The 12,477-nt window shown below is 43.1% G+C and overlaps 1 protein-coding gene across 1 annotated transcript in view; it reads left to right on the top strand.

Moving 5' to 3' along the window:
- Positions 1–8,501: 8,501 nt before the first annotated feature.
- The window catches only part of NEB (nebulin), a gene marked incomplete at its 5' end in the record, with an annotated part of 124,401 nt that continues 120,425 nt past the window's right edge, over positions 8,502–12,477 (top strand). Inside the window, one exon of the mRNA XM_079538983.1 lies at positions 8,502–8,534. Coding sequence (XP_079395109.1) covers positions 8,502–8,534 — 33 coding nt within the window. The remainder of the gene's footprint in view (positions 8,535–12,477) is intronic.

The following is a 12,477-nucleotide window of genomic DNA, read 5'->3' on the forward strand; positions in this document are numbered from 1 at the left end:
CAGAGGGATTCCCAGTGAGAGAGACCAAGCATCAGTGCATGATGGTGCTTCATGAGTGAGCTCTGCACAAATCTGAAAACCCCTTGGAAGAATGGATGCCACAGAGAAGACAGATAGTAGCATAACTGTTGCACTGAGAAGGCAGCAGAGGTGATGTCAAATGAGGGACTGGTCATGATTTCTGCTGAAGGCAAAGGCTGTGTTCAGCTCTGTCCTTGCATCTCTCATGACCTCTGCCAGGAAATGCCTTTACATGATGGTTGTTTCTGTCCATCCATTTCTCTGTTGCTGTTGGGATGATGTGGAAAGTTGGCAGTGCTGTTCAAAGCCACATGAAACTTTGCTGCTGCCAAGCTTCGTTAGAAATAGACTTAATGTGATGACAATAACTGGTCTGAATGTGGACTGGGATATAAATGAACTTGGGCTGCCTTGTGCTTTCTCAGTAAATGGTTTCAGCTCATTCCATAAGAAACCACAGAAGAGCTTCTGTATTCACTGTCTGTGCTCAATATGGTAAGCAGCTGGGGGAAAAATACATGTGTACTGAAACCAGTGGTAAGTTTGAAAAGTCCAGGCAGAACTACATCTATGACAAAGCTGGGCTGTGCCACAGCAGCTGCTTTGTAACTGTTGAGGAGGGCCACCAAGAAATGATTTCTTCCTTCAGTGGGTTAAGCACAATCACAGCGCACCTCAAGGCGTGAAAGGAAAAGGGATCATCAATGCCAAGAAAGAGTGGGCACCAAAAAGATGTGTTGTAGTGTAGTCCTCATCCCACCCTGTTCACACAAAGGGAGAACAATTATCTGCTGATGATGTACCTGTGTGACCCAGAGCTTCTCAGCTCTGCAGCCAGCAGTCCAGCTGCTGACTGTGTGGCTGTTTATTACCCATCACCCTGCATATAAGGCAGCAGCTACAACTCTCAGAGTAGTTGCTGTGAGTTGTGATTTACAGCAATAGTAGTACTAATGACAAAGTTTGTTAAAAGAGCTGTATTACCTTCACTGCACGACAGTGAGACTTGCCAAAAGGATAAGTGCTGCAGACAGGGTAAGAACTGAAATTCTGGCTGCTAGACGTGGCTTTTCACTGGGATTTACAGTTGGTGTTTGTACGTCTCTTCTAAAAATATATGTTTATTTATCTTATAAATAGAGTGAAAGGGAAAAGATATGAAAAGAACCTCCCCTTCCTTTCCTAGTCCACACCAACATAAATTCTTTCCAAAAGCTAGAAATTCTGAGCTACACATCAGTACAGTGAGCACCGGTTTGGTACCGTTCAAGATATCATCAGTGTATCTTCTTTGTTCCCTGGCACCTACCTGCAAAGCCCTGCTGCTGAATTGAGATTGTTAACAGCAGAATTTAAGCAAGGAACAGTGGAGGCTGTGGCAGATACTGCCAAGGGAGAACTGCCCTTCATGCAAATGGGAGACTGAGCTGGGAGCAACCAAACCAAAGAGGCAGCTGCTGACTGTTCATGAGGTGTGGATGTCTCATGGTGATATGCTATGTGCAGGTCACCAACCAGCAGCCCAGGCTGCCCAGAGCCACATCCAGCCTGGCCTTGAATGCCTGCAGGGATGGGGCATCCACAGCCTCCTTGGGCAACCTGCGCCAGTGCCTCACCACCCTCTGGTGGTGATGCTGTTCTACTAGAGACTGGAGTCCTGCATCCCAAGGTCATCAAACATTGGCTTTGATGGTTGTTTGGATTTTCCAGGAAGGATGAAATTAGTTTTGGTTTCACGCCAATATTCTCCTCCTTGCCTCTCTTCCTGCAGAGGCTACTTGACTCATGGCGACATGCGAAGCGGTCGCTTTCAGGAGTGTATTAACCTGTCAGCATCAAAAAATAAACAAGAGGAGAAGACGCTGCAGATGACTTAATGGTGGCATTCTGATTGCATTGCCCCTGGGTATATTACTTGTAATGATCTAATCTTTTCTATTAATACTTGAAGAAAGATGATCAGTAGCACAGCAGTAACAAGTGAAGTTCATCTGTTTAGAACGCGTATCCTTTCCTTCCAGCAACCAACCAACCACTCCTACAGCACAGCCATCACAAAGCCATGTTTACAAATATTTGTCTGGGTTGGCTGGCTCTGTGATATTAAGAAGAGACTGTGGTATGAAAAATAAAGCTCCTGGTTGTTTTTGTTGTCTTTTACAAATGGATGAGCATTTCAAGCAATAGTGAATGGGAGAAAGAGAAGGTTCTCTTTGTGTCCTTTTTTTTTTTGATTTGTTTTAAGATCTCCAGTGAGTTAATTAGTCAGCTGTTAATGAATTACAAAACCATTCATAATTAGATACTGACTCCTCTCCTTCTGGGATCAGTACAAGGCAGGGAGTCTGACTCCCTTCTTAGTCATTTTGAAACTATTAGAAGGAAGAGATATTTGCACAGACATGTGTCTGTGGTATGGTGTGCACCAAACTGGAACTTGAACACATTGGTACATCCCTCGAGTTTCACATCCCCATCTGTAAGTGCTGCACCTGCAGCTAATTAAAAGAAAGCTCAGTTGAACCGTTAGAAATGCACGAGCTCAACTCACTTGTGTAACCTTTTCTTTCCTTGAGTACAGTGGATCCTAATGATGTGGCTTTTGCATAATTCTAAAATGATATTTGGCTTTTCTCACATAGTGAGTAGAAAGAAAGATAAGGCAAATATTGAGAAATGAAGTTTAGTTTTATAAGAGGGCCTTTTCTTTGCTCGTTGTATGGGAACTGCTGAGTCACGGCCTGAACCTCTGATTGATCACCTGAGGCGAGCAATGATCAGCCAGAGGAGCACAGGTGAAGGCAATTCACCCGTGCTGCTGGAAGGGGAGGAGCCTGGCAGCTCCATTTAAGAGCTGGCTACCAGTGGGGAAGGATCTCTTCTGGAGATGGCCTTTGCTGGTGTTTTGTGAGTGAGCCCAGGATAGGGGTAAGCCTTCCATTTATTCTCTTTGGTTGTCATAGTCTGCTTTGCCTAACTCTCTTGTTTATTTTGTGATTATACCATCCTAATATTCTTTGATTATACGCTTGTCCACTTAAAACCATTGCTTAGTTATTAGGGTGCAAGAGGGATGCTGCAGAGATGCATGGTATGTGTTCATTCCAAGTGCAGATATGTCTTCACTCTAGCAGTGCTATACCGCCAAGTATCATAGGATCACAGAATGACCTGGGTTGCAAAGGAGCACGATGCTCATCCAGTTCCAACCCCTTGCTGTGTGCAGGGTCGCCAACCAGCAGCCCAGGCTGCCCAGAGCCACATCCAGCCTGAAGTGGCACACAGATTCAGTACTCGCATCCTGACAATGCCTTGCTCACGTGCTTCTGATACTGTAGTTCTGTCCTGGTGTGAATCGGTACTTTGCACCTGACACCATCATTCAGCTCATTCCAAATCTAGAAACCACAGATAGTCAAGCCCATATGGGTTCTCAACCTGCTAATAAGCATTCCTTGGGAAAAAAAAACACGAGGTAATGATCTGCCTTGATATTCATGCAGACTTCAGTGTCTTTGCACTATGCTGGCACTTGCAGCACCCGTACCTCAGTGATGTGACTGCTGCAGCCTGTGACAGGCCATGGCTCACGCACCTGTCACTACAGGGACTCTCTCCCACCTGTTAAGGAACTGTAAGAAAAACGGAATAAAAGTAAATCCTAACAACTTCCATAGGGAAATCAAGATTTTAATTCCAGTCCCTTCCAGCTCTCTCTTATAGCCTTCCTTATCCAGCAAACCGTGAGTGCTGAGGTAAAAGGGCGCAGTGTGACAAGGAGAAGCTCTTACCTAACTTCCCTTTCCCACCCCTTCCCTCTTTCACTATTAGTGGATTTTCTGTCTCACATTTCTACACTGGTTCCCTCCACCATGTGGATCCCCCAACAGACACCACTGACAGCTAACTTAGCAGGAATTATTTTGCTTCCAAGGCTCTGGTGTCATGAGCTTTGGTTAAAGCTTTCCTCCCAGAATAAATGGATTTCATATTTATGGCTTCTTTATGGTTCCAGCACCTTCAGGTTGAATATTAGCATCTCGCAGGTTGTGTATTATAAGCTAACATGGTTTTGTGTCTTACAGTCCATGGTACACTTTTAGGTTTTTTGATAGAGATGGCACTCCAAGGGAGATTTTTAGGTACCCAATTAGCTCAGGTTGGAGTCCCACAAATGCTAAAGTTCACTTTTTTGTCCCAACTTTTCCGTGCAAAATCTGGCAGGCAGAAAGGTGAGAAGAATGAAAAGCTGATAATAATAGTCCAGAAATAGAGACAGTGGCGTGAAGTTGTATTCAAATATGTCCTTTTTCAATGATAGAATGTTTGTTAAGTCCGGGTGGTCTACTGATTAACTCAGGAGGTTAAATATAGCACTTCTGATGTCAGTAAGCTTATCCACACAAAGGGCAAGACATAGAGAAGCCACATAAATCTTCAGCACAACAGATTTCCCGTGTATTTTCAGTCAAACAGATGCAAGGTTGGATAGAAAGTCTTTTGAATCAAGAAGTCCTCTCTTTCAAGGAGCAATTGCCAGCTTGCAGTGATATGTACTGCCTGAGCTTCATGATGGGGGATCTAGCCTTGAAGAATTAAAATTCTTCTGAACTCTGATGTGGAATCCAAAGAGAGATGCACTGTAAAAGAAATAGAAGGGAATTAGTGGTTAAATCAATGCAGAAACATTACCGAGGGGTGGTTGTAGAAAGCTACATTTCTGTCTTACAGGAGTGGAGATTCCCAGTGTGGTTGCCCTTTAGTCTTTACATATTGATCCTCCATATTTTGTCCTCTGTACAGATCAGGCTCCGGCGTTATGTCATGTATTTTTCATAGCTGGAATGCTGTCTCTCCAAAGGAACTTGAAAAGGCTCCAACTGTGGTTCTAGGGAAAAGAAAAATAAAAGGCAGTGTTTTTGTATGTGAATGCTGTGCGTTAGGGGAGCAAGTACATATAGTCTGTTTTTTCACTGCTTTTATTATAGAACTACTAAATAAATCTAGAGAATGTTGCACACTATTTCCTTCCTTTCTCCTTGCCAGAAGTGATTACTGTTCAATAATTAATAATGACTGAACTCAATATTTAAAAGTGCTAAGAAAATATTTTCCGCCTTCTAATCTTGGGCAATTTAAATGCAAAATATCTTCCTCTGCCTCACTCATCTTGCACCGTTCCCAATTCTTAGTTCAGAACTGCTGAGTATATACATACGTGTGTACTGTAGATAAAGCAGTCTGGTGTGCTAACCTGTATCCAACCTGCCACGATCTCCCAGCAGAACTTTCTTATTGCCTTTGAAATACTTGTTCTCTGGAAAGTCAGGCTCAGGCTGCTGCTTTCTGAATATTCCAGCAAACAGTGGCTTGAAATCCAAGGTGCAGACATAATTTTTCACTGGAAGTGGAAGCAATAGAAAAAAATTAATATTAACCATTATTCTTCCATTTATCTCATGCATGTTCCACTTCAACAAGTGATTCTTGCTGATATTCCCTATGTATCATTAGAATACATTTCAAGAAGCCAGCATAGTAGTTATTTTCCACAGTGAAGATACATTTACGTGTGTTTACGCATTATATATAAATACAGAATAACTTATCTATATTTAGGCAGGTGTGTAAATACCCCCTTACTGAGTTGTAGGTAAACACTTCAGTGAACATTAAACCTACACCAAAAAAGAAAAGTTGTGGGCTTAGGTGCAAACGACAGAAAATGCAGTTTGTTGGTCCCTGGGACATGGAGTTAAGGAGCAGAATGGCAAATACATAAAGTGTTACACGTCTAATCGAGGCAGCAGGTTGGAGGAAAATGACTCCATGAGTTATTTCAGGGATGCACAGACACAGGAACAGGGTTACAGAGCAAGAGATGGGGCTGACATTCCTCTAGTGGAAATCCATTAATGTGCTACAATAAATTTCTGGACGTCTTCAAGAGGTGTTTAAAAAAATGGAAGGATTTTTCTATAAACAGAAACATTACTAAAAGGAGGAAGGATGGCCCAGTAAAGCAAAATGCAAATAACTGAAAGCACATGGCTTGCTTTAAGGAGAAAGAGAAGGACATACAGCCCAGCAAAACGTATAAAATCCTTAGGAGTAGTAGATGAAACATTTCACCTGGATATAAATACTAACTTCTGGAAAGAGTTAAGGAACAAGAAGGTGCTTTTTATGGGCCTTTGACAATTACTTATTGAATTATGTGTTGTAGTACATGAAAAGAGAAGCAGAGTGTCGGTATTGGCTTTTAAACGCGCCTCCTTAAAGAGATAAAGCAATCCTGTAGTGATGGTGGGCCAGACAGATGATGTAAAAAGTCTCTTATCATTACCATGATTCTGTTCCATTCCTGACCTTCCAAAATAATGCATTACAATTGCTTGTCACTCAATCTACTTAGCACCTATTCTTAGTCTTTCTTCAGCAGTCATACTGCTTTCTATTTATGCATTCTTCTGCATGGTTTCATTTTTTCTTTTTTGGTGGTTGAACTGAATGATCTTGTAGGTCTTTTCCAACATTGGTGATTCCATGATTCTGTGTTCCTAGGTCTGCTCATGAAACTACTGATATGTGATTTGCCTCAAATTAAATTGATAAAACTCTTTACATATGCTTAGGGGTGAAATTAAAGATAGACTTTTAGTACAAATTTGGTCCGAAGTCCAGACTCTTCTTTCCCTGATGTTCACAGATTCTTGAATCTGGACAGTTTTGATTCAGGTACCATGTAGGAAGTAGATCTGTTTTGTCCATACAAACTCATTCTTCTGATCAGTTCTGAAAAAAAAAAAAAAAAAGAAAAAGAAAAAGAATGCATTAAGCTGCCTTAGATTTGCTTTGGGATCCATTTCAGCAGAGACCTGCTGAAGTGTAGTCAAGCTATGGCATGTTTTTGCTTTCCCCAGGAGCACAGAAGCGCCCAGCTCCCTTTTCTGTCATCTTGCTGAGAACAGGTGGCCTCCTTTGGGGTCACCAAGTATATTTAGGGCTGAAATTGGAGCGGGCTGGAGCCGCATTGGCTGTGCCATCCACACGCGTCACCAGAGGTTGATGCACCAGGCTTGCTCTCACCCAGCACTGCTCTAGAGGGAAGACTGGAGAGGCTCTGCTCCTAAGGATATTTACCAGATGTTGCTGGTAAGAACATTTAATCACATTTCACTTCTAGTTCTTGTCCTAGCTGTTTCTTGATTCTGTAGTTCTTTCAGAGTAGCAGTTGTGCACTGCCCATGGGACTCAGATTTTCTGTCCGGCTGAATAACTGAATGATTGGAAATTGCAGCAAGAGGAAAGGACCTGAAATTGTGTTTTGGAAATGCAGCTGGCGGTTGGAATAGTGACACTTGTGTGGAGAGGCTCCCTAAGTGCAAGCCCCTGCTGCTGCTATATAGTTGTTCATAAACTTCGGCCTATTTTGTCATAGGACAGGACAGTGGATTGAGTTATCCTTCATTTGCTTTAATGGTTAATATTCTGCTTTAACGCTTTCTTTCTTCATTTCTTTTTTGTAATTTTTCTCAACACGCCAAGACTAAAAAGGGACAGTATTCCATGTTCCTATATTTAACCTGCATTACTAGACTTCACTTGCCTCAGAAGGAATTGCTGTTTAGCCAGCTAAACAAAACCACCTCGTCATTTGGCAGTATTAGCTTACACGGCAAGTATCTTTGGACTCAGAACAGCTGTTCCAAAGCCTCATCCCCTCCCAACATTAGAAACAGAGCTGTATTCTCTGGTGGAAAGTTGAACTGCGCCCCAAAGCAAAATCATTGTGTTAATTAATCAGTTCAGAGGGTTTTGACAGTCATCTGTATTTTGTAATTCAGCCAGTGTATGGATTTTTCATCTTTTCCAGGAATGCAGAAATAGAGAGAAAAAAGCTACGAGTTCAAAGAACCCAAAGCACCTGCATAGGCTAATGCTGGGAAAAGCAAAATTGCCTCATTAACTTAAGGTCGCTTAAAAATATACATACAGCCTCTTTATGCATTGCATTTTTACTTGTGCATGCATATAGTAGAATATGCAGACAAAGCTCCCATCCAAAGAGGAGTTTTAATAATGCAACAACATTGTATGAAATAGCGATAGAGAAAAATCTTCCTATTACTTTGTTATAATGAAAAAAGTCAAATAATACTTCAAGAAATCTCGTCTCTCTGATTTCAATTTTTATTTTTTCGCTTTTAATTTTCATTGATTTGATTTTCATTAATCCAGTGGCTCTCTACCATCATCTGAAACAAAGTAATGGTAGATCCCAACTTTAATTTTTTATGTTGTTCAAGTTCTTCCCTTGATTAACCAATAATGGTGTAATAATCTCAGTAGTTGCTAACCGTGACCTATGCACTTCAAGAACTTGACTTTAGCTTTTAGTGTGGGCTAATACTGTGTATTCACACTTTCATTTCCTGCATCACCAGTGAGCTGGGGAGAGACAGAAGAATACACTCAAAATGGAGGAAGAAGAATATGAGGAAGTTGTGGAGGTAAGAAGAAAATCTGAGAGTAGAATTTATTGTTTTCTGCCTCGTGAATGGGAATATTAATTACTTCTCCAAGATGCTGCTCATGAACATAAATGGTTACTCGTCGTTTGCTATTTGATGACTAGAGTATGATTAGATACCTATCAAATGGTTTGATAAGTAAAAGACAACAGCAACAAATACTTGCTATCTGCAGAGCAAAATCTCTCTGGTTCCTGTCATGGTTTGTGCATTTAAGTAAGGATTGTAACCATTTCACACCCCCATCACAAGGTTCTGTGGTTACTCTCCTGCATAATTATAGATGCAGGGGCCATCTCTTTCCCCCTTGGCTTGCCCTCTGTCATCCAATCCATGGATGACTTTGGAAGCCCCTCTCTGGCTTCTGCTTCTTCCCAGTGCAGTTTTCTCCCTCCAACATATCAGATGCCAAGATGGAGCTACACCTAAACCTGCAGATGTCTGTGGAGCCATGTCAGACATTAATTAGTTGATTGGGCATTTAAACTAACAGTTTTATGACTAATTACTAAGTCTCAGTGACTGAATTCAAAGAATTCCCAAGAACTAGGGTAATTATAGCTTTCTGTGCCATTGAAATAACACGTTTGCGATTAAAAGTGTATAAAACATTAACAAAGACCTGCTACTTTACTATTATTATGAAATGAAATTTTGTATTATGAAACGATTAAGTGCTTGTGACGAACTACTCAGCACTTATTTGAGGAAAGAAATAATGTACTGCACGCAGCCATCACACGACTCTTACCTCCGCACCAACCCCACCGGATCGCTGATTTCAGGCAGCATTCATTACAGTACTGGGTCCTGGCTGCCAGCTTCCAAAACTTCAAATAATTAATGAAGTCAAGCAGTTTACCAGCTAAACGTGTGTTGAGAAACAAGCATTACTGCTCATAACATCCATCTTTACACACACTGCACAGCCCAGTCCAAAGGACAGCAGTCCTTCGTTGTTTCCCATTACGAAGTCCCTCGAGATTGACTTCATGCTTCCTAACTACTATGTGATCTCTGTGACAAAATATTTGTTTATTTCTGTCAATGCTTGTTTCTTTGTTGATGCTTGAATTACAGCAGGTTGGGCCTTATGTCTACACAGGCCTGCCTCGTTTTTCCTTTATTATTATTATTATTTTATTTCCAATGACTGCCTTCCTGAACGCAGGTCACCTGGATCAACCCCACACTGCCCTCACTGCCAGAATTAGGGGAAACTGCACATTTGGTGCAGCTTTAAGGCAGCTTAATACTTTGCTGTTTGTTTGCTTTAAGCGAGAGCCCTTCTTTTATGTGAGCGCCCTACTTCAAAAATATGAGCGCTCTATCAGAAATTTATCTTCTGAAAGGATATCGTTGGCGAATAAGAGACCGACGTGAAGGATTTTTAGGACTTTTTTTCCTCCTCAGGGAGGAGTGCACTGAGCACTGCAGCCACGTGTGAGGTTCCAGCGAACGACGCTGTTAGAACTGAACAGCGGTCAGCGTGCAGGAATTACCTCAAAACAGCCGAACGAGAGGGGAACTCAAAAAACATGGGCAACCTCTCTGCTTCTTCTAGCGCACCTTGACGCGATTTTGCGGTACCGAAGCAGAGCGGCACACCAACCCCGGCCGGCGCCCCTCAGCACCGCCGCCATTTGCCGCCAGGAGCGCTGTCCCGGTGTCGGCATGGCGCCACCGCGCGGCCGCCATGTTCGGGGTGGCCGCCATGTTCGGGGTGGCCGCCATGTTCGGGGTGGCCTCGGAGGGACCGGGGCAGGTGGCGGGGCGGAGCGGGGCGGCAACACGGTCCCCGGTTGTGAAGAGGCTCTGGCTGCAGCACGGCCCGACAGCTGCTTCGTGTGCATTCTCTTTCTGGCTACGATGGGGAAAGGTGGAGAGTGAAAGCACTGTAACCATCATGGCGTGTCTTGTGGGAGACATTTGCCCCATTTGCTCTGGGCGGGTGGCACCGCAGGGTGCTTGGGTAAGAGTCGAGCAAGGATTTGTGTTGTCAGGGCTGGCAGTGCCTTTGTGATGAGAGTCTGAGCCATGCGTGGCAAAAATGGCGTGCCAGCTGGAAACCCTGCTTAAACGACGGCTTCAGGATGGAGAGGGGGGAAAAGCTGCCTGCAAAAGGAGGAAGGCTGATGATTCACCTGCAGATCTGCTTCACAGCTCTGCCTTATTTAGGCAGCTGGACAAAGCCACGCAGGTGGCCTTAATCATCCCCCATGTCTGCTGGAAGGGCTGTGTGGCTGTGCATGGTGAGCTTGGAGATTTCTGGAATGTGCTGAAGACAAACTTCTTGATGCAGATGGCTGACAAACTGTCTAGGGGAGATGCTGTGCTTGAATGTGCCACTTGAACAGGAAAGAGCAGGTGGAAGATGGAAAGGAAGATGGAAAGGTTGGTGGCAGCCTGGGCTGCAGAAACCAAGACTGTGGAGCTGAAGATTTGAGAGAAGCAAACGAGGCAAACAGAATTATAATCACCGATTCCAGAAAGGTAAATTAGAGCCTGTGCAGGGCCCTTCTTGGGAAGATCTCTTGAGAATAGTCCAAGAGAGTTGGGTAATCTGCTAGAACAGTTTCCTCAGGGCAAAAGAACTGTTCATTTGAGTGTGCAGAAATCAAGTGAAGGCTGATATGGATGAACAAGCAGCTCCTGGCTGAGTTCAGACACAAAAGAAGGTGGGAATGGGAGCTGAGTACTTTGGAGGAGTGCAGATGAAGATGTAAGATGTTAACAAGTGCATTCCTGTATGCATGGGCAAACCAGCAAGGGATGTGCAGAGCAGCAGGAATGTGCTATCATTGGCAGTGAGAGGGAAGGTAAGACTGTGGGACTGTAGTTCAGTGGACAGAGAACCTCAGCATATTGCTTAAAGGTTTTTTTTTTGTTGTGGGTATTTTTGTTCGTTTGTTGTTCTTTTGGTTTGGGTTTTTTGTTTTCTTTTTGCATCAATTTTAGTAAGCTTTATTCTTTATTCTCTGGTCTTCCAGGTCTCTGGTTCTTAGTAGAGATGTGGTAATGATGTAGTATCCACAGTAGAGGAAGACAGAGTTAGGGATGGCTTCCCCAGCTGGGATGTGTATGGTTCCAGGGGACCAGATGGGATAGATCAGGGGTGCTGAGGGGTCTGGCTGATGTCAACAAAGGGCTACTGTCTGTAATCTTCAAAAGTTCCTTGTATCGTGGGGAAGTTCCTGATAATTGGAAAAAGCCTTGTTATACCCAACTTCAGGAAAGACAAGAAAGAGGATCCAAGGATAAACTGAACTTGAATCCTTAAGAAGGGTATGGAGAAGATCACCTAAGAAGTCATTTTTAAACGCATGAAGAGCAAAGTGATGGGGAGCAGTGAATATTTGTTTATTGAGGGTGGATCATGGCTGACCAGACTTGGTGCTTTTCATAGTAATTTTACTGTGGCTGTTGATGAGGAAAGAACAGCAGTTGATCCGTACCTGGACTGCAGAAGGAGAACTGAAACAGTCATGTAATCTCACTGAATTGATGAGATAAGAGCTGGATAAGTGGAAAATTAAGTGAGTAGAAAATTGGCTGACTGCAGAGCTCTGAATTCTGATCAGTAGAAGGAAGTCTGACTGGCAGCCAGAAATGGCTGGGGTCTGTCGTGGAGCTGTGGAGATCCTCATCTGTAGGTAGGAGCAACTCTGAAGGCAGCCTTGGAGAGAGAATTCTCTTACAGTCCTTTGGCATATTGCCTAATGTTTGGGAAGTCCTGTTCTACTGGATGCTTTCTTTCAGTGTGGTCATCATCTGCCTTTGTTATGGATCATTAGATAATGGTCCTTCATTAATTAATTAGGAGGAAGATCAACTAAGGAACATAAGGAATAAATCCAATCAGTGCAAAAAAACAATAACAGATCTTCAGGACTTAATAACATCTTTACAAACTGCAGTCTTG

Source organism: Tetrao urogallus (genome assembly GCF_951394365.1).
Source record: "Tetrao urogallus genome assembly, chromosome: 8".
NCBI classification, from domain to species: Eukaryota; Metazoa; Chordata; class Aves; order Galliformes; family Phasianidae; genus Tetrao; species Tetrao urogallus.